This window comes from Dysidea avara, chromosome 1 (assembly GCF_963678975.1).
Source record: "Dysidea avara chromosome 1, odDysAvar1.4, whole genome shotgun sequence".
In the NCBI taxonomy this organism is placed as follows: Eukaryota; Metazoa; Porifera; class Demospongiae; order Dictyoceratida; family Dysideidae; genus Dysidea; species Dysidea avara.
Genome location: NC_089272.1, coordinates 5,177,007 through 5,204,444, shown reverse-complemented (window position 1 = coordinate 5,204,444; position 27,438 = coordinate 5,177,007). Strand labels below are relative to the sequence as shown.

The 27,438-nt window shown below is 38.0% G+C and overlaps 3 protein-coding genes and 1 long non-coding RNA gene across 6 annotated transcripts; 1 reads left to right on the top strand and 3 right to left on the bottom strand.

The window, feature by feature from the left end:
* The first annotated feature begins 1,326 nt into the window (after positions 1 to 1,326).
* Positions 1,327 to 17,990, top strand: LOC136254050 (E3 ubiquitin-protein ligase TRIM71-like). 3 transcript variants are annotated; one of them, XM_066046715.1, is made up of 2 exons: positions 1,327 to 1,543; positions 15,593 to 17,990. In XM_066046715.1, the coding sequence occupies exons 1-2, from the start codon at positions 1,360 to 1,362 to the stop codon at positions 17,662 to 17,664; spliced, it is 2,256 nt and encodes a 751-aa protein (XP_065902787.1). In that variant the 5' UTR covers positions 1,327 to 1,359; the 3' UTR covers positions 17,665 to 17,990. The 3 variants fall into 3 exon arrangements, 2 of the variants coding, with proteins under 2 accessions (XP_065902787.1, XP_065902778.1); XR_010700271.1 differs by lacking the exon at positions 15,593 to 17,990 and adding an exon at positions 1,674 to 2,291 and having other exon boundaries at positions 1,419 to 1,543; XM_066046706.1 differs by lacking the exon at positions 1,327 to 1,543 and adding an exon at positions 15,225 to 15,463.
* Positions 11,073 to 15,380, bottom strand: LOC136254064 (uncharacterized). The gene is made up of 2 exons (XR_010700276.1): positions 15,134 to 15,380; positions 11,073 to 11,611 (listed from the first exon to the last, which is right to left on the bottom strand). It is a non-coding gene; the product is annotated as an uncharacterized lncRNA (long non-coding RNA).
* Positions 17,991 to 18,480: 490 nt separating the features above from the next.
* LOC136249757 (uncharacterized) lies at positions 18,481 to 19,758 on the bottom strand. The gene has a single exon (XM_066041907.1). The coding sequence runs from the start codon at positions 19,652 to 19,654 to the stop codon at positions 18,803 to 18,805; it is 852 nt and encodes a 283-aa protein (XP_065897979.1). The 5' UTR covers positions 19,655 to 19,758; the 3' UTR covers positions 18,481 to 18,802.
* A 195-nt stretch (positions 19,759 to 19,953) lies between these two features.
* Positions 19,954 to 26,736, bottom strand: LOC136254040 (uncharacterized oxidoreductase YrbE-like). The gene is made up of 2 exons (XM_066046697.1): positions 25,908 to 26,736; positions 19,954 to 20,317 (listed from the first exon to the last, which is right to left on the bottom strand). Exons 1-2 carry the CDS (start codon positions 26,664 to 26,666, stop codon positions 20,030 to 20,032), a joined length of 1,047 nt encoding a protein of 348 aa, XP_065902769.1. The 5' UTR covers positions 26,667 to 26,736; the 3' UTR covers positions 19,954 to 20,029.
* Between the last annotated feature and the right edge of the window lie 702 nt (positions 26,737 to 27,438).

The following is a 27,438-nucleotide window of genomic DNA, read 5'->3' as shown; positions in this document are numbered from 1 at the left end:
TTAGTTTTTTTTGTTGCAGCACAGCTAGCTACAGTGTAACTTGTGACTGTTCTATTAGAATATCATACACGACTGTTGTATTAGAGTATCTCGAGTCAGCCAAGGGGTGCGCAGCAGCTATACCAATAAGGGGTGAGGTCATCTTGTTAAGTAGCTAGATTGTTAAGAGGTGTGGTATCTGTACTCTATCACTATTAGCCCACCTAGATCTTTATTTGGTGGGTGTAGTCGCGAACGAGATCCTAATCGCGAAGTTGCTGTATATCTAGCTAGTATACCTCTTACAGTAGTACCAGGACTAAAGCGCTTCTGATAATTACCTCTGAAATGATTCTGTGGCATCTAAATATGCTGCTGAAAGAAAGTTATCATGTGGAAAATCAATGCCTCGATATGGTTTTGTTGGATGAAGAAGACAGATTGAAGATAAAAGAAAAGACAAGGCTCTGGGCCTACACTCATTGGAACCGCCAAAAGGAACATCCCACTGGTGAGGTTGTTATTGTGACGTAAAATGGTGGCCGTGTACTGCTTCGTTTGGCTTCTAGCCTTGTGATTGTAGTCAGTGAGGCAGCGAGACTAAAATTCGAGTTTTGGCATTTTTTTATGGGGGTTTTTTGTGGATAATACAAAATAACTGACAGTCATCCATCTACACGAGTATCAAGCAACTAGTTGTATGTTAGGGTTGGTATATGCCCCTAGTATTCGACTTTAGGGCACGCGTCTAGTAGTTTCCCCGAGTATTCAACTTTAGGGCATGCAAATTAGTGTTAAGGTTAGGGTCGGGTTCAGCTTTGGTTTCTTCTTCACGTTACATTCTTACCATATGCAGCTTAGACTACTACTTGAGTCACATTTATCAGATAGAAAAATACAGGAGGTGGGTAGCTAGCAGCGGTAGCACGGTGGATAGCACACTCACCTATTGCACCGGTAGTCCATGGTTTGAGCCACGGCTGAGTTTTGTGGCTTTTTTCTTAACCCTTTTTGTCCAAGTTTTACTGTTGGCTCAATAGCTGGTATGGCTTATTAAACCGACTTTCGGTTCAGTATCCACTGCTTTTTTAAAATTCTACATCCAGCCACCTGTAAGTGTTTTGTATTATTTAATGCTGTGTTATACATTATGTGGACTAGTACTATTCTGTAAAGGTGATTTTCTCGGCTCGAATCCACCAACCAGCACACACCACCTTCTGTTGTCAAACTTCAGATTGCCGTATATAGACGATAAGACAAACACACACACAAATTATATCTTCTTCTCCAACCGTCCACAGTGGGAACGTCCGTGAGCCATTCACGTGCTTGTACGAACGAATATTTAGAATACAGGTTTAATTTCCTCGGGGGCGGATGGCTGATGTGTGGGATAAAGTCCGCGAGCAAATAGTTTGCGCGATTTGTTACGGACTCCTAAACGATCCGAAGACACTTCCTTGTCTGCACACCTACTGCAGTGGCTGTTGCAGTGAGTCACATGATAAAAGAATCACAGTGTGCAGAAAGTCCATCACACTTAACGAAAATGGAGTGGAAAGTGAGTAATTGTAATTGTAAATTTTTGGATAGAGGTGTAAGCCTGTACATACAAATCATACACACACTAGTCATACACACAATTTACCCATTACAAATTCACTTGTTAAAATATTACATACACTCCACAGGTCTACCAACTAACTTTACTATATCAAATTTGGTTGATGTTATGAAGTTACAAGAACAAGCTGAAAAAGTGGACAATGTCAAATGTGGTAGTTGTAATGAAGATAGGTCTCGTAGCCTTATGCTACAACTGCAGGGAGTTCCTGAGTCAAGATTGTGCCAAGTCTCACAAGAAGTTAAAGACACCTCAACATCTTACTGAATTGTGTTTCCCTGGAAGAATTGAAATCCCTCAAATCACCCAGTGCCTTGGAGAAACCAGAATTCTGTAGACAACATCCGGAGAAGAAGGTGAAGTTGTTTTGTCTTACATGTCAATTGTTGATATGCAGAGACTGTGCCCTCGTACTACACAAAAATCGTTTGTACAACTTCATCAACACTGTTTCTAAGGATGAGAGAAATGTTCTGGCTAAAGCTCTGGAATCTAAGTGCCAACTTGGAAGCTATCATGATGAAGATTACGATGACTAAGCAAGAGACAGTGTTGGGGCAATTACTTTTTAAAAGTAACTCATTACATATTACTTGCAACTGAACTATTTAGTTACAGTTACATATTACCCATATAATAAAGTAAATATAATAATATTGTATTACTTTGTGTCCACAGCCTTAAGCTGTCACGGTTGAAACTACTACCTGTTGTTGGACAATGTGCAAATCTTGGTTATAAGTAAGAAGCTGATGAATAGCTTCATCCAGTAGGCTTGGTTACTTCATTGTGGCTACGCGTTACTCAATGGATCACTAACAAGATTAGTAACTTCGTCACTTGTCATAATAATATTACATAATGTTACATTCGTTACAGTAACTTCGTTATTTAGGTAACGCATTACATTTGAAAGTAAAGGAACTTGAGTTACATTACCAGTTTTTATAGCGTATTTCGTTACTTTGTTACCACAAAAGTAATAATTATTATGTAACACGTTACCCCCAACACTGGCAAGAAAGAACAAAAACAGAGACACTACGTAACAATGATGTTGCTAAACTTAAAGAAGTGTAGAACAAGCCATAAAACTGTTACCTGACAGAGCAGAAATGCTTGAAGCAGATATTAAACAACTTTCAAATGGCCATTGGTCCACTCCAAACTTACGAAGTAGTGTTGTTTTAGTTAACCATAACTAAAACTAAAAGTATTTTTAGTAAGGCAAATATATATTAGTTAACTAAAACTATAACTAAAAGCAAAAGATTTTCTTATGTACAATTTAACTAAAACTAAAATGTTTTTACGAATGTTACTATAACTAAAAGATTTTCACATTTTTAACTAAAACCATAACTAAAACTAAATAACACAGAGAATATAATCATAACTAAATTAAAAACTAAAAGGAATTAGGAATTAGGAAAAATTACTATAACTAAAACCAAAACTAAAATTATTGACGAAACTGTGACTATAACTAAAACTAAAAATCCTTACTAAAACAACACTATTACGAAGACACGCTAAAGTTTACTGAAGGTCGCATGCAAGAGTGTTTGAAGTTTTGGCAACAGCTGTTACAGCAACCATCAGACAGAGAAGTGTTAGAACTAAAACTTCAAGTAATGTCAAGGACAACTGAACTGAACGATGCCTACCAAGAATGTTTGAACACTACCGGTCAGCAAATCGAGGAAGTTTCAAAAATAAAGAACCTCTAGTAGTAAGGATATTGAAGAATTTTGTTCATTATTTGGAGAGTTCAGAGTATAAGGACAGTTTAGACAACTGTGTAGCAGATGGTGCGAGCTTACAAAAGCAAAGAAGCACATTTCACTATCACACTGAAAGACAGCAAGGATCAAACAGTTACCAATCTACCTCATGCACACACACCCTGTAGTAAAACAGCTCCATTCATTGTATTATGTGTTAGATCAAGGACCCAGTCTGGGAAACCGGTCTTATTGAGAAACGCTGGTTCTAAGTGTTTAGCGTGTTGTTAAACTGGAGGTTGACTTTATTAGGCGAATGCCAATAGGAGTGGTGGAGGGGAGGGCAAGAGGTTTTTTGCAAAATGAAAGAGGAAAGCATAGGTATGAATTATGAGCCATTGAGGTCTAACAATAATGAAAGAATTTACAGTGTAGGTCTCAGTTCATTCACTAGCACAAAGCTATACAGCCATCCCTAGGTAGGCCAGAGGCCTGTTAAGAACCCAGACCACTCACCTCTGGGCTTGGGAAATGCAAACCACTCAAGCCTACAGTAGCGTGAAATTTGATACATGGTTAAATTATTCCGGTCCTGTAGCTTTAATTTGTATTCTTGATGAAAAGCCAAATCTGCTGTCATGGGTGAAAAGACCAGTTTTCCCAGATCCAGTCATATTAAGTGTATGTATCACTGTACTATCTATACTGGTGAACATGTTGTAAGTTGGTAGTATGCTAGTGGGAATGTGATAATGAATAATTATGTACAAGTTTTGAATAATATAAATTTTAGTGGTTTGTGGATAATTTTATGATTTGCTTTGTGCTGTATGTCTCTGGTATTTTAAGCATCCATTGTGAGGGTAGTACATGATCAGGGGGTCAGTGGCTGAGGACATCACACAGAGGAGGCTCCAGCCTCAATCAAAGATATGTACTCTGCCAGTGATATTCCAATATGGCTTCAGAGTAAGTGTGCCTGTCAAATAGCTGCAGCTGGCCAAACACTTGAGTGACATGAACATTTCTGTATGAATAACAGAACATTAATGATTACAAAGTAGTCTGTTTGAAAGGGCATTTGTATTCATATATAAAATGATCACCTCTCAAATCCCAGCCAACTTAATAAAAGTATAACAAGGCTGACCATAATGAAACTCTCAAAACAAATTTCATGTGTTCACATGCTACCTGGTAACATTTAAGGCCTTTAGTGAAGTTAAGATACAAGTACTGTATCATTTGATAGTCAACCTTGAGTACAGTATATAAGATAAGGGACATTATCTATGCAAGAATCTTGCAAGACTTGCACCTCACCATAGTGAATTAAGCTAAAATTATAAAACACTTTCCTTAAGGAGACGCGATTCCCACTATACATGTACTGTACACTGTGCAAAGATGTCCTAACTATTAAACTGTTTTATAATTTTAGCTTAATTTTGCTGATATCGCTATGGTGAGTCTTGCAAGATTCTTGCATAGAGTCTACCCTTTTCTTATATACTGTAGATAATTAAAATTTTACTTCTGGTCTGTGCGCATGCATAATTATCATCACAGTTGATCGTTCATAATTGATTTCACAAAATAATTTAATTACACAAGATGAAATAATCAACAGAATGTACTGTACAATGACGTGACATAATTTTTAAGGTTAATACAATATTCAGCTGACACAACATACATTACAAACAATTAACTTAAAATTAAATTACCATAACACTACACAGTATGTTGAGACAGAGAGACAGTTCCACTATCAATACCAGCCACCCCACTTCACCAACACACACACATGATCCACAAGGGCATGCCTAGCCATAATTTAATCTTTTGAGCATGTACAGTATATAAAATGAAACCAGTGGTTACACTCCTATAGGCATGGGTGATTAATCACCCGGAGCGACGGAAGTAACTATTACATATTGGCTGTAACTTAGTAACGAGGGATTTGCCTGATATGTATGCCCGCAGACCTCGGACTTTGGGCATACCAGTACATATCAGACAAATCCCTCTTGCCCTTTACACAGATATCGATAATAGTGTATAGCTCTATATACTTGGACAAAATTATTATATACTACACTACACATGCATACATACACATTGCTGACAAGTATCACAAAATAAATGATTGTAAGAAACCCAAATGCTACTAGTGTACTTATCAAACTATGCTGGGATTAGCATCATCTCCATTGGTTTAAATGTGTGCACTCCTCCTTCCTGCAATGTGTGTGGGAAATGGGAACATGTATATAATAGGGAACAAACAGGGAAACAGAAAATGGAAACAGAAAATGAAACATTTGAAGGGGAAACACAAAATGAAAATGTCATTACAGGAAACAGAAAATAATTATAACAATGATGATATTTTTCACAAGAAATTGCGACAATTATTACTGTAAACTCTCATCCAAAGCCACAGTCCATATTTAACCAGACCACTGGTGAGTATACATGCCAAACATACATACATACAGTATGTGACTTCAGTTGCATGTCTGTATTACGAAAGCTAACTAATGTTTACCAACTCATAGAATGGCAAGGATACTAAAATGCCTTCATCTAAGTGCTTCTTGTAGCAAGACTCCAATTCATGATAAGTCACGTGAGCATTAATTTATTCTCATAATTTTGTGCTGTGTTTTTATAAAACAAACAGGACCACTACCTCATCAACATCAAAGCTATGCATGCTTCGGCTTTCTTTTTTTTTAAGTGCAACCACTTTCCTGGTTATACCGGTGTACATTTAGTTGTACCCCTTTGAAGACCAATACATGGCAAATGTATCCTGTGGAATTCCTTTGATCTGAGGTGTAAAAGTGTTACATACAATTTAACTATTTGAGTTGTACCTTTACAGGAAAAAAACACAATTGACACATCATCAGTTCGTCACCACCAACTCACAACAGTTACAGTTAGGAGACAGTCTACAGAACTAATAGAAAGCAGTCAAAAGGCTCAACACATAAAACTTTGCCTTTAGTGGATATTTTTTCTTGTGACTGAATAAACAATACTTTAAGTATTATATTGTATACTTTCAGTCATCTTCTTTACAGCATTCACCTTGAGTACTCAAAGGTTTCAGTTTCATACCATTGCACTATTAGTGAGTGTCCTGTATATCACTGTCTACTTATAGAACAAACAGATAGCTAGAATTAGTTTGGATGGCTTAAAATGTCACATCTAGTGGGCTGTTTTTTCGTCAATAAAATTAACATTCTTTTCATAGTTGCACTGTTTACACATAAATAAATTAATACACTTTAACCACTTCACTGGATATATAAAAAGTACCTGCTAATAGGAACTAATGCACACTTAGCTGTCCTCCAACAAATAGCTAAGTACTATATCGGTCAGCAGTGTTGGGGTCGTCACTTTTAAAAGTAATAAATTACTTATCACTTGTTACTACAGTGAAACGTAACATGTTACAACTTTATAATAAAAGTAACTAGTAAGTTACATATTACTTTTGTAAGATGAATAGTTAAAATCATCAGAAACCCATGGCCAGCTGTCTTGTCTAATTCCAGCTGTACCTTGCTCCAGAACAACCCATGGCCAGCTGTCTTGTCTAATTCCAGCTGTACCTTGCTCCAGAACTTCTTATATATAGCTACACATTAACATGTATTCAACTCGTATTAGCCTTGTTTAGCCTTTCAATACTTTGAACAGCACATTGAAGTCACATAATCAGGTTAATGATGCTCCCTTATTAGATGCTGGCTATCTGTTGGTAATGGCTATAGGTAGGATTGTAGGCTACGTGTATAGTAATGTACCATCTTAGAAGGTATTATTTTGTAATCAGAAGACAAGTTATTACTACAAAGGTAATATTATTATAGTAGCTAATTATAATGCGTTACAAAAGTAATGCATTACTTTTCCAAAGTCAGTAACAAGCCAATAAATAGTACTAGTCCATGAAAAGTAATGTGTTATATTACTTCTTGCTACAAAAAGTAATAATATTACATAACACATTACTTATGTTACTTATGTAACGCACTACTCCCAAGTCAGACAAGTAGTGTACAATTTTTAAGCAGGTATATAACTACCGCATGTATGAAAAGTAGTCTATGTATACTGGTATAATATATCTAGAAAGGAAACTACAGGTACATGCATGTATTTTCATATTTCATATTGAGATCTATGTAGGCACGGCCTGTAAGCATGTATGCATGCATAATATTATGTTGATCTCATAACCATACTCAACATTAAATACAGTACTACTACAGGAAATACCAGGAAATACATATGAAATCACGAAAACAAGTACACCAGAACAACTATAAAAGGGGACACAGCTCTGCAGTCTAGCTACATAAAAACTTAAGGGACACTATAAAATGAAGTTCTGTTACTTATTTTTGATGTGCTTCATATTTCAATGCTACAACTACTGCTATGGTCAAGTTAATGTTGTTCCAGGAATGTACAGTAAGACAACAGTCAGTAATGGACTATACCTGCCGGCCACTACTACCTTCATGCCTATTGCTACTCTCACCACAAAAATTCACCTTGTTGATAAAACTTATGCAGCATTTATCCATTATCAGATGACATTTTTTGGTGAAAATGCGGACTTCCAAGGCAAGCTACTGATAAACAATATCAATGCTGGATCACTGGTACACAGTGGAAATCAACACTTCAAAACTGCTACAGGATTCTATATGGCCAACCTCAACCCTGGAGATTACACTATCGAGGTATATTACAAGTCACCGGTAGCCATCAACATGGCATCAGAATGGGATTGGCAGACCGCAATACTACAAGTAGTTTGGGCTGAGGATGCTTATGCTGTATCAGATAGTATTAAATGTGATAGTTGTGCTGCTACAAATGCATTCAACAACTGGGGTCCCATTAGAAATACTGAAGCTGTTCTACACCTACCAAGCGACAGAGCAATTTTGTCGACTTACCAATTCTCAGCAGAAATGACATCTCCCAGTCAGGTAGTTACTGCATTAAGTGTCGATGGATTTCACCAGCCAACATCAGTGCTGTTAAAGGGCAACAGTGTTTTCCTTGACTTACATGGAGCTTTGGCTAGATATTATTACAAAGGACCGCATTATTTTTATATTCATTATCGTACCCCCACTAATATGACCTTAACTGACTGTAAAGAAAAGTACGAAGACAATAAGAACTTGTATACCATGATGTTGCCTCCATCTTGTAGAGTTATCAGTGTTAATCCTACAACAAGGTTCACTCTCAGCAACTCCAACAGTTGGGCTCCAACTGATGTCACCACTTCCTTTACACTATCCAAACAAAGTCATGTTATCATAATGTATCAGTTTTCTGGTGATAGTCGTTACTCTTACGTTGTTATGCGTCTCAGTATTGACTCAGTCCCACAAAAACACACAGCATCTCTGAATGGTAATACTGTACATGTTGGTAACTTTGGACTGTGGCAAGGATCCCTCAATGCTGGACAACACACAGTTTCTCTAGACTACCGATCACCACGGAGAATTTTTCATACAGTATCTGGCGATAGAGAATGGATACGATGGAACAAGTGGATGAACAGAGCAATGACCATAATTCACTGCTGAATGACTGAACATTGCACATGTACATCAGTATGTACATTTTGTCACACATCAACATTGTACACTTTGTACAAACAATGCACATTGTACACACAAAAAAAAGTATGATGTTTAAAATATGCAGTTATTACGACAAGTCAAAGCACTGCAGTCATTCTAGTTAAAAACAAATGTAAACAGAAAGGATTATTTGCTTACTTAGAAACTAGAGTTGATTGATATTACTGTTTTAACAATACACCGGTATTGGGATATTTTGACATATCGATATTGTGATATTTACTGTCATGATATTATGCCTGTAGCTGCATAATTGCTACTAAAAATTAAGAATTCTTGTAACTGATAAAGGCCACCCACCTTGTTAACCACAAATTACCCATAACATTACCTCAAAGCATGTGTTACAGTAACTGTACTATAAACAAGAATGATAGTGGCTAGTTTGGTATCACCTATAAAGTTTACCTGCAGGAATGCTGGGCAATACACTATCTATAGCATGGCCTTGACTTATTTGTAAGTATACAGGTATTGTGAAGTATTCAGTATTGCGAATAGTGTCATTAGTACAGATTATGATTCTAGAATAGCAATATCGCTCAGCCCTATTAGAACCCCCCTGGAGCTACCCCTGTGACAATTTAATGATGTGAGCATACAGGTAAGGTATACATCAGTGCTGCATGAACGTTTAGATAACTGTAGCATATGTTGTGCTTGCTCTCTCCATCAGGTTTTGCATGAGATGTATCTGTCTGCATGTTGATCTCACTCCTGGCAAAGGTTATATATATACCCACAACGTCAAGTTGGCAGCTATGCATATAATGTTAGTCTTCTGCAAAGGTCTATATGATCAGCTGCTAGATACTTGAGTGTATTATTAGGTTTGTGGATATATGGACAATGATGGTTCTCGCATAAAGTGACAAGTCACAACTATTATATCAACCACTACTCTACAACCACTGAACAAAATGTCAGCATAATTGTGTATGCATGCGCATGTAACTACATTAGCTATATTCATTTTGTGTGAAATTATAAAGAAACTTTAAACTCAAAGTGGCTAGTCATAGGGATATGTTATCTGCGATTTATGCACATGTATTTCTATCACTCTGCCAACCTACAAGTAATACAGATATAAGTTTCCCTGGATAAAATGTTTGCTTTTCAGAAAGCTATGTAAATACCACATTTTTCACCCAACTAAGCAGGTATCCTTAACTATACTGTTCGCCCTGACAACTCAGTATGCCCCAAGTATAAATCCCTCAGTTGTCTATAGCTACACATAATCTCTCAGCAGTGTTCAGCTCAGATAAATTTATTTTGGTAGCCAAAAATCTTTCAGCAGGTGCGTGTTGACAGCTGGCTAACTTCCAAAATGCAGTGCTACATAGAAAATATCTGAGTCATGCATGCATATGCAATGGGAAACCTAATAAAGCAATAACAGCTGTGGAAGGTCACAAACAAGCTAAAGATGTAAGTGCCTATTAAATGGAATATTCCCAGGAAACATGGATCCCTAGTGATGTGTGTGTGTGTATGTGGGGAGAAACATGATGTCTGAGGGATACATATTTTCTTGCGCACCAATCCATTTTGGTGTTGTAACTCTCCATATATGTGCAGATCTGCAAAACCCAACATAATAGTGCCCCAAGCCTAAATTCCATGCCAATAATCAACTCCTCTCCTCTTTCTGAAGAGTCTAACGGTAAAAACCTGAATATCTTCTAATTTGCTAATCAAGAGAAGTTCAAAAATCTTTGGTTCACTGCAGTAGACCAACAGAAATGTAAGTTATGGGCATCTGTTTATGGCATGTCAAAGAGATAGTACGTAATCAATCTTTCTTCACGTATTTCATTGTTCTATGTGGCGAAAAAGGTAATACAATGAAAAAGTTACACAGCAATGGATTCTCTTATTCATGGTGAATGTGATGGTGCAAGGTTCAACTCCACATATCATTGCATTTGTATGTTAAAGCCATTACTTTTTAGTAAGTTCCTTAGTTCATTTTCCCTATACTTCTTGTACAAATTGAACTTTCTGTTGTTACTACTTGTAGAGCTATAACTCCAAAAGTTCTTGGTTAGTATATGAAACTGTAACTTCACCAGAGCATACACACATTATAAATATTTTATAGCAAAAAAGAATTCAATGTAAAACATTGGGTTTTCACAAATTCAGTCACATATATAGCGAACTTTTGACATAGTTCCACAAATTGATATGAGCAAGGAATAACATCAACTGGGTGACAGTTTTTAGCAGTGGCACAATATCAACTAGTGTGATCAGTGACAGGGAAGCCATTCCATCTCCTACAGATCTTCAGATACTTTCCTGGAAGTGATCCTACATACACTTAGCTAAATGTCCTTTGCCTGCTGTTTTCAGATGGGCACAGCACATACCGTAGCTATGTGGCTGTGGTGGATGAGAGCATTACAGAAGAAAAATTCTTGTGTGTCATCTCCTCAAACATTTGTAATAACATCACTGGCAGAAACTCACGTTACCATTTTTGCTGAGTCTGGTTTCACCTTCAAACAGTCCTCAGTTTGACAGTGTACTTGCTTGTGACGTAGTCAAAATATGGAAAACTGTCAAAATTCCACCTATGTAAGAATACAAACATGCACAACACATATCATCTACAACATTGTCTACAAAAAAAAACTCATTTAAGGGCAAGTTTGGTTACAGTGGGTAGTGGTCCACATTCATGATGGTTGGTTTTCTAACAGCAGAATGTGTGAAGTCAATACAGTACTATTGGAAGGCTGGTACATAATCGACTAGATAGTTCAATCTACTATAGTTTTCACTTGAGTGGTACAATACTACAGTCTTAGACATCTAAACTAAGTTCATGTAGTGCTGATGTGTAGCTTAACTACCCGCATGCTCAGTATACTTCAGTATACTTGCAGGATGGTATATACAGTGGAACTTCTCTTAACAAACACCCTGAATTAAGGACACAATAGAAAAAACCTTTGACAACAATAATTTGGTCAACAGGTCTGGTTAATACTTATTTTTGTTTACTTCCCTCTGAAAGAGTCTATATATTACAGCAAAATATGGCCAAAAAGTCTGAGTCCCAAAATGTCCATAATGGAGAGGCTTTACTGTATATGCTCTTTAAAAGTGACAACATGGTGTTTAATGCTTGGTCTCGGTTCCAATAAAACATTTAATGTGGAGACAGTACTCACACAGGGTAGGTGCCATATAAAATTGTGTACTCGTACCGTGTATCTTTCTACATACCTGTTTCAAAACACCAACATTTCTCAGTGGTTTTTACTATCAACAATAAACTGAGTATATAGTACATTACTTTACTACATCCTTTAAGGGTGGGTGATCAATGAAATATAGGTATATAGGGTAGTATAGAAGCAGGAGTACATATAGATATTGTTTGAGCACATTATCACTGTTCAGTGCTATATGCATGCAGATACTTTTGCAGTAAGTTTAAAGCCAAAGTTCTGGATGTAGGGCAGGAAGTTGATCAATGAAATAGGTACAGTTGTAGGTTGCACGGTAGTATAGGAGGCAGGAATACGCATGTAGGTATTTTATAAATCAAGTAGAAAGTTCATACCCTTTGGGAGAAAGTAGTCGTGCATATTTTTAAAAGTTTATGTAATTTGTGAGTATTTTCTTTGTATTTCAACTGAACAGCTGCTGAAAAATCAACTGCCGCTCCATCTGCTGCACTGCATGGATTCTTATGATTTTTGGTATGCAATTAGCTGAGGGTATGATCTATTGATCTTTCTATAAACCTTTGAAAATATGAGCTTGGGCTGCCTGGTTAGATTAACATTTTCAAAGTTTTTGAACAAAATCACCCGTGATTGTACTACAAATTCATGTCAAACTTCGTGGTGGAATAACAGATTCGCTTCAATCTGGTCGTAGATAGGCCATAGGACAATGCATTAACATACCAAAATATAGGCCCAGGGACTCCACCATTGTTGGGAACGATCTATTAGTTATTTATTTACAATGTACAAAACTCAGAATTGAGTATTACATATGTGTAAACATTAAAACTAATTAAACAAGTGAATTTCTAAAAGTGTTTAAAGTCTGCTGAATTTACAATTTCTTCAGGGAGGAAGTTCCAAAGTCTGATGACAGATGGAAAGAAGGAGTACAAATATGTGTTTGTTCTAGCTGACAGCTGAATATATCTCTTATTGTGACCCCAGGTGGTTGTAGATGACTGGGTAAGATGGTCATGTGGTACTGAGATAAGATTGTTGATGATCTTGTAAAACATGTTCAGTGTAGCTTGGTTTCTTCTAAGTGTCCGGAATTAGCCGCTGTCCGAAATTACCCGCACTTACCGTACCTTAATAAACAGTCAGTCAGTTCATAGATATTATACCCTTGGAAACTAGTAAGCAGCACTGGTTACAGGCTGGTTTCACGCCCCCTTCAGTAACAAGACAAGTTTCTCTGGGAAAAACAAGACTCACCACTGGTAAAAGGTTCTTTCTCAAGGTGCTTTGGAAGCCAACAGCAAGTTTCAAGGCAAATTAGTTCTTTATTGTGTGAATGGTAGAAGCGAAACTGAACGCGAGATGTGATGGTTTGGACACATTCAAGGAAAACACCAAAACCCTGTACGCTATGCCCCCAGACCATACCATGGAGCATTATTTGATGACTTCGTAGTATAAATTGTGTAGCGATACTGCTTAGAATCACAGAGCTAGAGAATGTGCTTCTCGTTTTTCCAAATATACCATCTCAAAAACCTGCCAAAGAAGTCGCGTGAAGGCGTATTATTTAGCCTAAACAATTCTTTATAGTATAGTTAACCTTGTGATACTTTCTTTTTCTACCTACAACACTTAGTTTAGCCAAGAACGTGCTTCCCCAAAGCATGTAATCCGCCATTGTAAGACTTCCAGCCAAAAGTGACGCGAAGTGGTCAAACTTACCAAAACAATCATTACAACAACACCACAAGTCATTCTCGTTACAAAATAAAGTTGTTAATGCCACTGTTCTGCTGAAATAGGATTAAATTTGAGGCGCGAAACCACCCTAAGGACACTGGTTCTTGTACAAAAAAAGTCTATGGGCACGTGGCGAAGTTTCCTATCCAGGTGGGTATATTATCTATGGTCATTTGTATTTTTCGACCTGCCGGGTCAATACGAGAGGGTAAACAATGTATAAGGTAAGCTTAAATGTGGTTAATTCCGGGCACTTACATCGTTTTCAACAATGGTAGAATTCCTGGACCTATAATTTGGTATGCTAATGTGCTAATGCAGTGCCCTATGGCCTTTCTACAAACCAAAATTGAAGTGAATCCACTTTTCCACCGCGAAGTTTGACACGAATTTGTAGTGCAATCACTGGTAATTTTGTTCAAAAACTTTGAAAATGTTAATCTAACCAGGCAGCCCAAGCTCATACTTAAAGATTTATAGAAAGATCATACCCTCGGGTAATTGCATAACAAAAATCATAAGAGAATCCATGCAACACAGTAGTCTGACGCGGCCGCCCCTTCGATTAGAGATCTAATCGAAGGGGCGGCCGCGCCAGACTAGCAGCACAGGCGGAGTGGCAGCCGATTTTTCAGCAGCTGATCGATTGAAATACAAAGAAAATATTCGCGAATTACATAGACTTTTAAAAATACGCACTGCTATGCTGCTTTCTCCCAAAGGGTATGAACCGAGGTATGAACTTTACACTTGATTTTTAAGCTGCAGATGAGTGATACTTTAGTCTCCATACTCTTAAAGAGGATTGGTAACCTGTGGAAGGCTCTACTTACTTGTTATTCGAAGTGCCCGGAATTAGTCGCATGTTGCATTTTTACATGCTGTTAAATTTCGGCTCATAACTCCTCAGTAGCTGATTGTATCGGAACGAAATTTGTACTGCAGATGCACCATAAGATAGGCTTTTAAACGATTCCTTAACTCATAGTGAATGCAGTGTTAGAGCGATTTTATCAAAGAGTGTCCGGAAATACCCTCATTTACCTTAATTAATTTGCCTATGGACGTTATCAACCTGTACAAGGTCGAGGTGGTCCCCCCAAACACTTAGTGTCCCAAAACTAAGCAAAATTAATAGAACACTAAGCTTACCTGCGCTCGATTCCACCAACCAGCACACACCACCCGTCTAGCCACCCGTTACAATGGGAACGTCCCCCAAGCCATTCACGTGCTTGCACGAACGAACATTTAGAATACAGTTTTCCTCGGCGACGATGGCTGATAAGTGGGATAAAGTCCGCGAGCAAATAGTTTGTGCGATTTGTTACGAGCTCCTACACGATCCGAAGACACTTCCTTGTCTGCATACCTACTGCAGTGGCTGTTTAAAGAACAGTGTGAGTAGGTCACGTGATAAAAGAATCATAGATTGTCCGGTGTGCAGAAAGTCCATCACACTTAACGAAAATGGAGTGGAAAGTGAGCAATTGTAATTGTAAATATTTGGATAGAGGTGTAAGCCTGTACATACAAATCATACACACTAGTCATACACACAATTTACCCATAACAAAATTCACTTGTTAAAATATTAAATACACTCCACAGGTCTTCCAACTAACTTTACTATATCAAATTTGGTTGATGTTATGAAGTTACAAGAACAAGCTGAAAAAGTGGACAATGTCAAATGTGGTAGTTGTAATGAAGATGGGTCTCCTGAGATTGTAGCCTTCTGCTACAACTGCAAGGAGTTCCTGTGTCAGGATTGTGCCAGGTGTCACAAGAAGATGAAGACACTTCAACAACATAATTGTGTTTCCCTGGAAGAATTGAAATCCCTCAAATCACTCAATGCCTTGGAGAAACCAGAATTCTGTAGACAACATCCAGAGAAGAAGGTGAAATTGTTTTGTCTTACATGTCAAGTGTTGATATGCAAAGACTGTGTTCTCGTACTACACAAAGATCATTCGTACAACTTCATTGACACTGTCTCTAAGGATGAGAGGAGTGTTCTTGCTAAAGCTCTGGAATCTTTGAGTGCTAACTTGGAAGCTATCACAATGAAGATTACGATAGCTGAACAAGAAAGAACAAAAACAGAGACACTATGTTACAATGATGTTGCTAAACTTAAAGAAAGTGTAGAACAAGCCATAAAACTATTATCTGACAGAGCAGAAATGCTTGAAGCAGATATTAAACAAAACTTTCAAATGGCCATTGGTCCACTCCAAACTTACAAAGACACACTAAAGCTTACTGAAGGTCGCATGCAAGAGTGTTTGAAGTTTGGGCAACAGTTGTTACAGCAACCATCAGACAGAGAAGTGTTAGGGTTAAAACTTCAAGTAATGTCAAGGATCACTGAACTGAACGATGCCTACCAAGAGTGTTTGAACACTAACAGTCACCAAATTGAGGAACTTCCAAAAATGAAGAACCTAAAGCTACCAAGTAGTAAAGGTATTGAAGAGTTTTGCTCATCGTTTGGAGAGTTCAGAGTTATGGACAGTTTAGACAACTGTGTAGCAGATGGCGCAGGTATCCAAAGAGCCTACAAAAGCAAAGAAGCACATTTCACTATCACACTGAAGGACAGCAAGGGTCAAACAGTTACCAATCTACCTCATGCCTACATTGTTGTACAGTTAACCTGTTTAGCTAATAACTACCTAATAGAATGCCAACTCACACACAAGCAGAATGGAGTAATCACTGTATCATATACTCCGGTAAACCTTGGTGAACACCATGTAACCATTACTGTTGAAGGGAGCCCATTTCCTGGTAGTCCTTTTCTTGTCAATGTTCTGCCTCCGTATGAAAACTTTGGTGTAAAATATCACGAGTTGACAGATTATGGTGAGGGAAAAAAGTTTGGTGAGATGTGGGGACTAGCTATCAATTCCTTTGGAGACATAGCAATTTCAGACACCACAAATAAATGTATAATTGTTCTGGATAACAACTATAACTTTGAGCGGGTGATTTCTGGACCAGGCAAGGCAGACGGAGAGTTACAATACCCCCTGGGGATAGTTTACACAACAAAAGATACTCTACTAGTGGTTGATGGCTATCACAGTAAGGTACAAGAATTTGATGTTGATGGAAAGTACTTAACAAAGTTTGGGGGACCAAAGGGAAGTGAAGATGGCCAGTTTATCAAGCCAACAGGAATTACTATTGACAAGAATGCAGCGGTGTATGTCGTAGATAAGGGTAACTACAGGGTACAAGTTTTCCAGAGTGGTAGCTTTGTTCACAAATTTGGTACAAAGGGCAGTGGCAAAGGTCAATTTGAAGAGCCCTATGACATAGCTGTTGATAATTTTGCTGAGCAGATTTTTGTAACAGACCGCAAGTTAAATCGAATACAGGCTTTCAATATGGAGGGAGAATTTATTTCATCTTTCACAGACCGAGGAAATTTGGGCAGTTTAAGATGTCCTAATTGTCTTGCACTAGACTCGGACAGTTTTGTTATAGTCAGCGAGTTCCCAAGTGATAAGCATCACCGTGTCTCCATCTTTAGTCCCCAGCTTAACGAGTTTGTAATTAGTTATGGGGAAAGTCCCTCTGTGATTAACTGTCCATTCAGCATTGGTGTCACAAAGAATGGTGACATCATTGTAGTTGGGTATAATCGTCGTGTGCTGATTTTTGAGTTGTAGCCTCAACATTTTGTCACCAATTCATGTGTATATGTATACAGGGGTGTGTTACAACTTCACTGTTTGTTTTTATTAGTGAATTTTCATTTTATTGTAGTTATTGCACCTGCAATATAGTCATGTTAATTTTTAAATTGTAGCCTAAAAATTTTATCACCCGTTTTTGTGTATATATGCATGTACTAGATTTTAGTTATACTGGAGTGATTTTATATATATATAATATAATTGTTGATTAGCTTGTACAAAACTTTGTGGGTACTTGTACATGTGTGTGTAGTATATTCATGTGATGTGACAACCTGTACGAAAAAATTGCTTATCAAACTGAGCAACTCCTACACATGTCACATACTAGATTTTGTGCTGCCAATAGCAACAGGGTAGATTGATTCTACTTGCAACATTGAGCCTGTTACCACCTTCAATCTCATGGTCTGTGCTACATAAAAAATAGGACAAGTTTTCCCTGGAGAACAAAAAATCCCTACTGTTTATTGTCTTACAATTAGAGGTGTGCGATTATCTATAATATATCCAATTATCAAGAAATTGTAAGACTTATTGAGGTAAGGATGATAGGTAATAGTAAACTTCCATAAATTATTAGTACACTAAAGAATATCTGATGGTATAGACACCTCCAACTCTCCCACCACTTGGGCACGGTGCTAAAACTAACATCTTTCACCTTTTACGTATTTGTTTCAATTATCTAGATGTTACGTAATCAAGAAGGAAACATCAAGACAAGTCTAAATTTGTCATTACACACCTCTACTCATAATCAGGTAAAGGTTGGGGGCCCATGAAATATCCCATGTTGCTATCAATGTAGTGATATAGTCATGATACATGTATTTACACACAATACACTGCAATACATCACTTGGGCTACAAGTGTAATGCATTCACTGGTACACGAATATCAAGTAGAGAATTTGATACAGCAAAACTAGCTACTACATTGTTTTCAGACACTAGGAATATATTGTCTAAAAAGTACATACCTAAAGATTTCCATTGTTGTTTAGGTGTGTAAAGCACAAACGTCAAGTCAGTAGTTATTGTTGGTGGGAAATTTCCTACTTTTTGGCGGTTAGTTTCTTTCTACAATTTTCCAGCCCCTTATGCTCCTTCACGGTTCAGTTACTTGTATCTGTTTATCATCACTATCATCACCCTTCCATTGCCATTGAACTTCAGCAGGCTGACCATCCAATACTTCTTGTTGCTGTTGTTGTGTTATGATAAACCTGCAGTCATCTTCTCCAACATGTACCTCTTGTACTGACGCTGGTTGTTCTGTTCTTGGTGTTGACTCACTGTTTGACTGCTGTATTCTCCAATTTGAAAATTCTCCAATTTGAAGTATATTGTTTTGTTGTGGTTCTTGTTGACAATGTGGTTCTAGAGTTTCTTCAACATCTGAAAGTTGCGTAACATTGTGTTTTCTGTAAGACCTTTCCTCCCGGTTCTTCCGTGCACGCTCACGATCTTTTTGACGTTGTGCTTCTCTTGCTTCTGGGTCCAGTGATGCTCTTTTGTGTCGCATCCGCTCTCTGTCCTGCTTTCTTACGGCTTCCTTTTTGTCTGTATCCATTGATGCCCTTTTAATGCGCATGCGCTCTCTTTCGAGTCGTTTCTTGGCCTCTTTTTGGTCTGGGGTCATATTGGCTCTTTTCTGACGCATCCTTTCTCTTCCTATTTGACGTACAGTTTCTTTTTCTTCTAGGGTCAGTGCCGCCCGTCTTCTACGTTGGTGTTCACGTGCCTTTTCTCTAGCCACTTCTCTTTCTTCTGGCGGCATGGCCGCTCTAGTTTGGCGCCTCCGTTCTCTGTCCTCTCGACGTATTGATTCTAACGCCTCCTGTTTTAATGACGCTCTAGGTCTTAAACGACCATTATCAGGCCCAATGTCTATTGTAACTTCCATTATATTCGAGGAGAGGTTAGGAGCGATGACAAACTCATCCATTTTAGCTACCATCAATTTGAAGCGCACTTTAGTAGTAGCGCTATCATACAGGGTTATACTGTTGCGAGGTCCAAATGTTTGCGAAGTAATCTCCAGTATAAATTTCTGCGATCGTAAAATCAAGCCTGCGCAAAATCTAACGATTTCCCCGTAATTCGCATCTCATGGAATACAGGCTATAAACTCTGCTCATGAAAATATAAGCATAGACATATATTTTTTGTCTGCCAGCAGAAAATGATCTTCTGCTAGTTGAACCTCAATCGATTCACCAATTTTGCAAAAAATTGTACCTCGTACATATAGATCTCTCTGGATAAAGGGCATCTATCATACTATTTAAATCACTGAATATACAAATCAAATTCAACCTACAAAGTGTACATTCTAATATTCCTTGTACTTAAATGAAACAACTTGTCCAGTTTGAAAAGAAGTTACACAAGCCTCAGCTAGTTGGGTAGCTCGTAGCGTATCCCTCTTTGTCAGTTTGGGTGTCTTCATTGGGTCACTAAGGAGGTCGAGGAAATGATCCAGTTCTGACATGTAGGCTTCCTCGTAACGTTGCGGGAAAGAATAAGGAGCTGCAGAAGTCATGGTAGACTGGTCCTTCATGACAACAACACTATCAATTGTTGGATTGTGACATTGTACCATTCCAGCTGCACCAAACACCTAACAGAGAATGCATTAGACTTGTTAAAAACATACTATTCTGAAAACATATACAAGTACAATAATATTAGTACAAAATTATGCATTTTGAGATGTGTATGTGACTACAACTATACAGGGAAGACTGATTGCCAAATCACTATTCCCCTCACTGAAATAAGTGCTCACCTAACACTACAGAGCCGGAACACCCCCCCAATATACACAGCTGAATTGAATTGAACTGGATCACTACAGCTGAATTATATGTTCCAATCATCATCATCATCCACACACCCACACAGTCTTGTATATCCCCAGTAAACCAACCCACTAGATAGAGGCAGCCACTTAGCTACTGAACTTTTTGTATACAGTGAATTTTGTACTGCCACTAAAGATCATGACATTCTAATAGAACAGTTACATTGCCCTTGACACTATAATAGAGCAGTCACAAACACTAAATTGTTCTGGCTAGACTCTGACTAACCTTATTGAGATCTTATCATCTGTGCTCAATGGCATTATAATCTATTGGAATGCATTTGAGCAACTCGAGAGTGACTTGATCAAAGCATTAAACTATGATGTAGAAACTAAAAAAAGTTACAGAAAACAAACACCATTTAACAGGTCCCACTACACTAACTCATACATACTGGTTATTCACTTTGTCAGTTAAGTAAAGTCTCCCATTATTTGAACGTCTGAAGTGAATGCTCAATTAGAGTGTTTAATAAAAGTGTACGTTCTATTAGAGTAAGTGTTTGCTAAGTATTGCGTCCATACAGAAGCCGGGTATTCATTCCGTATAAATGATAACAGACTGGAGCTAAACATCTACAGTATTCAAGCCCAGACAGTGTACACCATGCACAGGATGATAAGTGGTACTGACAATGTTTAAAGGGACAGCATTCCAAGCCATACAAGTGCTATTTTCACATCCCCTGATCATGATGTAATAACTTGTTGTGTTTTATTGCATCATGATTAATGGTGAACTTGTAGTGATCTTCTAATGAGTCTTCTAAAGGGATAATTGTAAACAAAGCGATGGTAATGGTATTTATGGTGTTTTACTCATAAGGTATCTCCTCTGCAGTTCACATCTTCATTTGGTAGCAAAAAGTGAATCAGCCAGGCTCCAGCAGCTGGTACAAACTTGTAATGTTGTCCTGATTGTAGCACTGATAAGAACAGGTAGTAAACAAGCCTTTTGAGTTAATTAAGTCTACAATGGGCCAGCGCTGCTGTTCTTGTGGCTACATTTCCAAGCACTCCATGCTGTTGCATTACCTTTGAGCATTCAGGCTGTTTACAATCTTCTACTTGGCTTAAATAACCTGTCTAGACATGCAATTCCACAACAAAATGATTCCATGTCATTGTAGCAAGCTGTGTGGAAGTGAGAGTTGTTGTTCACTTCCCAACCACAATCACTTAGTAAAACAGCATTGAATGCTTTTGTCACACTTGTATGGTTTTGGCACTTGTATGGCTTGGAGCTAAATAATCACCTTATTTTTTATGCAAAGTATACACTAGTACTGTTGTATAACACATTATATGCCAGCATTACAGCTCAATTGTTAGCACATTGGTATTTGAACTGGCCAAGGGGTGTATTCTATCACCACTATCCCGGGTTAGCCAGAGTGTTTTCAACTTGGGTTATTGAACTCAGGTTGGCACTTGTTCACACTACTGCATCTGACATCAGCTCGACAGTGCAAGTGCCGATAATAATTAGCTAAACAAGTGCCGATAATAATTAGCTAAACAAGTGCACAAGCTTTTGATTATTTAGGAGCTTTATAGAAAGGCACTAGAATTGTAGTGAGGAAGCATAGAACCATGTTATGCAACGTTATAGCTGCCACGTTTAAGCTGGCTTTCGCCAAGAATATTACCGCGTTGTTCGAGCGTAACTCTTACCAGAACTATGGTACGCCGTAGCCATTATTGAAGAACAGTTTTAGACCTTGGTTTTAGGGGAATATACTCTTTGTGTGGCCAACAGAAGCAAGTTATATTGTTGGCCAGCTTGGAGTGCATTCACACTGTATCCTATCCTGTGCCAACCTGTACCAGCACACCTCTCCTTGTCGTGCCGTGTTGGGCCTGGTTTGGCACGGCTCAATTGATTCATACTGCAGTTTGTTTCAAGCCGTGCCATGCTCTACCCGGGCTAGAAGGTAGTGTGAACGGGTGTATGCCCTGAGGTGATGTAACTGAATTAAATTTATTTGAACACAAGCTATTAATACAGATAAGTAAGGTAACTGAACAAAGCTCCGTGTCTTTCATTTACTGGATCTCCCTTGGAAACAATAATAGGTAAAATAAATTATATGTTTGATCATATGCCTCCCCCCTTACATTAGTTGAGGTACAAGGTGGATTAGACTCTCAACTGTACATTACTGTCTTGCAGACCCGGTCACACAGTAGTGTGCCGTGCAGCCAAGAAAGCTGGCACGTCACACTAGAGCTGGGCAGTATGAGATTTGTCAAAGCTGGTACGGTATTATAGAAAATATCTCAGTACAAATACATACCACAATATGGATTGTTTATACCACAATATGGATTGTATTTTTTTAAACTTAATATGTCCAATGTTTGGAAAGTGTGATGGTCAGGTGATGAAACATGTTAACATGACTTTTCATATTGGTAAAGTATCTTAAATGCAGGAAATAACAGGATGATGTTATGAATCAGCTGCCATCTAACTCTAGACGGTATGGTGGTATTTTCTAAATTCATCTGGTACGGTAATGGTATCATTAAAATACCTTCTCCTAATACGTACCAGTATATTGCCCAGCTCTAGTAAGTATATATTGATAAGAAGAAAAAATGCACCAGATGTGTGCATTCAAAGTTTAGAGTTTTTTCTCCTTCTTGCACCTTAAGGGGTCTATGGGAGCTTAGATTTTACACACACATACTATAAAACACAAACATGTACCTTGATTGCCTTGAAGTTTGGTACAAATAAAGAGCGTATAAAGGTGAATTCACATACTAAGTTTGCTATTAATCTGATAAATATATACAGTGTTATGAATATGTATTTGTCTACAAAAAATCGAATGGTAAACCTCATGTGGTGAAATTTTACAGGCTGATCATTGTAGCAGTGCCTTTTGATAGTTTGAAAAACGATAGAGTGACAGCTGCAATGTTGTACAGAAAAAATTAAACAACATTAAGAGTATTGGGGGTAGTGGTATAGATTTTAGCTATAATTAGAGAAAAATGTACTCAAGATGTCATTGTACACTGTACTTTTTTGATAAAAGAGTTTATAATGTTGTATGCTAGTCATGTACCATGTTGTATTGTACTTCTAGTACATCAGTGCTACGAGTGTAAATACTGAGTGATGAGTTTGTATATCGTGATATATATCGTATCGTGATATACTGTGCGCAATAATCGTTATAGGAAAAATTCCTATATTGCACACCACTAATTGGGGGTCAAGATATTCTAATAGAGCTGTCAAAAATGTGTGAGAAAATTCAGAAAAATCTTACTAGGGTTCGAACCAGAGACCACCATACCTAACATCCAGATCCTTAACCACTGCTATCTTGGCTCTACTAAATTTAGTACATTTATAATTTCATAGATTAAGCTACCAATGGAAATTCCAGAACATTCTATGTGTGTTCTATTAGAAGTCCTCCACTCTATCACAGTATTACAATAATATTGCAATAAAACTACGAGGTGCACCAATATGGAAATTTTCCAATATACCAATAACCGATATATTCAGGGGCATAGGCAGGGGGTTCAGATGGTTTGGGTGAACCCCCTTTTCAGTGGCAAAACAAAATTAAATTAAAAATCACATTAAACTTTCAGCCTTGGAACTCTCCAGTAGCTAGGTATACGCACACTCTCGCATCCCCTGAGAACCAAATCATACTAAAGGTGAATCATTAATGCTGAAACGAAGCGATTCTCTAGGGTGTATCACGTGAGCAATTGTGCATGTGATACCTGGTGGAAATGGCAGAGATCTGATTGTGAAAATGGAGATTTGTTAAAGGGCAGCAGCCAGCTGCAGTAATTGTGATATACATGTGTCAGGTTAGTATAAAGTATTGAATATGATATATTTACATTGTGAATGTCTGTTTAGTGCGATGAGGTGAGCACGTGATGTCTTGAATCTATTGGAGTACAAGCCAGTTTAGTGACAAGTTGAGAGAAGAGCCAAGAATGATGTTAAAGTTTGTACTCGGAATAAAGCTCAGGAGTAGATCCAGGAGAAGAGTGGTGTGCTAGAAGAGTAAGTAGGAGATCAGTATGCTATCCGGAAGTGAAGATTAGCTAGTTTCATTAATAGTACAGTAGGATTATAGTGTTCATAAGCTGCATAAACAGCAGTGTAGGTTTCAGCTAGATAGATGCACGTACAACTAATTTTAATGTTACTGCCTAAGGCCAGATTTAGTGTATACATAATTTTCATCTAGAAACTGGCTGTAGGGGAATGAATTTCCCAGATATTCCAAATTCGAACCCCCTTCCAAAATTTCCTGGCTATGCCCCTGATATTGGCTACAAAAAATTACTGATTCCAATACCAATATCTGAACATAAAAGGTTTTCAGTATGGACACTACAATAAACATTAAAAAATGTGACAAAAAGCTTAAAAGGTGGTCGCTAAAACCTATGTAAAGAATTGTGGAAAGGTAGTGATAAAAGGTGTGTAAAAAAATAAAAAAGTTTGACCAACTCAGGATTTGGACTCTGGCCATCATGAAAACCTTTGCCACTAGAGTTGGGCGATGTACTGGTATGACAGTAACATGGTGATATAATTGTACTTGTCAATCAGTATTTCAGCCTCCTTGTACTAGCAAACAAGACTAACCCATGCACTACTACTGGACGCAGCACTACTGTAATTGTGGGATAAAAATTCTGGCCTTGCATTTGTAAGCTTTAATAAATTATCTGCTAGCTTTAAGCTATACATATAGGATCTATGCCTCCTTCAAGATTTATATGCACTCCATGGCATCTGTATAAGTTAGGCTGGTTTTTTTTCTAAACTTTCAGTTGTGGTAATAAACAAACCTACTTCACCCATGCAAATATAATGTGTAAACTGTTTTTGAGTGTACTTGCTGTAGTTCATTTCAATACCGTGATATTAGCAATAATCGTGATAATAAGCTCCACAATAACCGTGGGAGGAAATTTTCAATATCACCCAACCTTATTTGCCACTACCAAGGATATTGTGGAAATTACAGTACTTAATTATGTGTAATATTTGCTCATATCTGCAACTTTTCACCGATATCGATATCGGTGCACCTCTACATAAAACATGCAATACAGTAAATACATTTACAACTCTGTCCTCAACAATCATCATTGTGTCTGTATACATAAAAGTCGTGTTAAAGGTTTTTGGGGCCTTATAAGAAGTGAAACCAAAACGGCTGAGCATTAACATCATTGCAGCCATTTCTTGGTTGCCACCTTTTGATTTCACTTTTCACCCAGGCTTTTGAAGGCTACACCCTTTTTCAAAGCATATATAGCTGGACATACATACCGCCACACATACCTCAACTCGTTGGTCATATCCGTAAGTAGAATGGCGGCTGGCATCAGTCATAGATAATGCTCCACTAGGGAACTTCATGGTAATAATGATAGTATCAACGTCATTTAGGTCACTGATAGCTGGTGTGTGAGAGTGTGCCATGGTGTGGATGGTCTCTGGTTCTTCACCAAGGATCCAACATATCATGTCTAGGTCATGTACTGCAGTATCATGGAACATGCCTCCAGATATCTTCAGATATTCTATGGAGGGTAAGGGAGAGTCCCGGCTGGTGGTTTTAATGACATGCACTTTCCCAACTTCGCCGTCTGCCACTTTGGCCTGAATGCGTGCCATACTGGTGTCAAATCTTCTGTTAAATGCACAGAATAATGGCTTACCAGCCCTCTCTGCTTCATCGTAGCATAATGCCACTTGTTCAATTTGTTCTGCAATTGGTTTCTCACAGAACACTGCCTTGCCAGCCTTCAGTGCTTGAGTCACAAACTCTTCATGTGTAAATGTTGGAGTGGCCACCACTACGGCCTGTATTTCTGGATCCGACAAAATGACGTTGTACTCTTTTCCACTGACCACGGTCACTTCGGGCATGTTAAAGGTTGTGAGAATGTTTTCTGCTTTGTCAATTTCATCTTCCACGATGTACTTCAACCGACAGCGATGGTTCATCCGTATTCCTTTGAAATGAATATGTCCAGCTCGTCCCAGACCACATAATGCTAATGAGAATCTACTATATGAACCACTCTTTCTGTCCATTTTGACGAGGTTGCGTGCTGGACGGTGGAGGTCAGAGGGCTCGCGGAGAGGTCACGCCACGTTGTTTTATAATTATATTGCGCATGCGCTTACAATATTTTCGACTGTAAGCACCACTAGATTAACGCCCCATGTTGAAGAACCATTCAGTACAGAACCATAGATAGTATAGGTATGACAGAACTACAATTTTCAGCTTTGTATATATGATGGTTTATACCACCAGTGAAAGGAAATGGAGCTCCAGCACTTTAGGACTATAGCTTTTGCACTGACCTGTCAAGATCGAGATACTCAATGATCATATAGTTTACATTTTTATTTATTTTGCGACCTGCCGGGTCACTACTAGAGGGCAAAGAATCTGTGAAACATGATATCGGTATGGCCTAAGTTCTGACATGCTGTGCAGTGAGTTTGGTCATGGATCTATACTGATGAACTAGGAATAGTAGCTACATTGAAACCTCTATATAGATGATTAGATTACTTTATATGCATACAGACAACTACAATGGCTAAACTGCATTTTATAGCTACACTATATACAACTAAAATCAAACCTGCATGCTGAGAGCCAGCCGGAGGGACAATGTTACATACTATTATAACTTTATCGTCATGCACAATTGTCCAAACAGGAGAGGGTTTTGTGTAGAAAATTGGTGGAAGGGAAGGTTGATGGGGGTCTATCTCGGAAAATGTTTTGAAAATATATAACTATGACAAAATTGAATCAGGAAGCAATTTGAGAGAAATAATTGAGATGTCA

Bases quoted from the DNA above. Each gene is read 5' to 3' on its own strand.
- LOC136254040 (XM_066046697.1), bottom strand. From the start codon at position 26,666: ATGGACAGAAAGAGTGGTTCATATAGTAGATTCTCATTAGCATTATGT. The intron at 20,318-25,907 runs GTATGTGTGGCG...ATTCTCTGTTAG, and splicing joins GATATGACCAACGAGTTGAG to GTGTTTGGTGCAGCTGGAAT.
- LOC136254050 (XM_066046706.1), top strand. From the start codon at position 15,259: ATGGCTGATAAGTGGGATAAAGTCCGCGAGCAAATAGTTTGTGCGATT. The intron at 15,464-15,592 runs GTGAGCAATTGT...TACACTCCACAG, and splicing joins TAACGAAAATGGAGTGGAAA to GTCTTCCAACTAACTTTACT.
- LOC136249757 (XM_066041907.1), bottom strand. From the start codon at position 19,654: ATGGTAGCTAAAATGGATGAGTTTGTCATCGCTCCTAACCTCTCCTCG.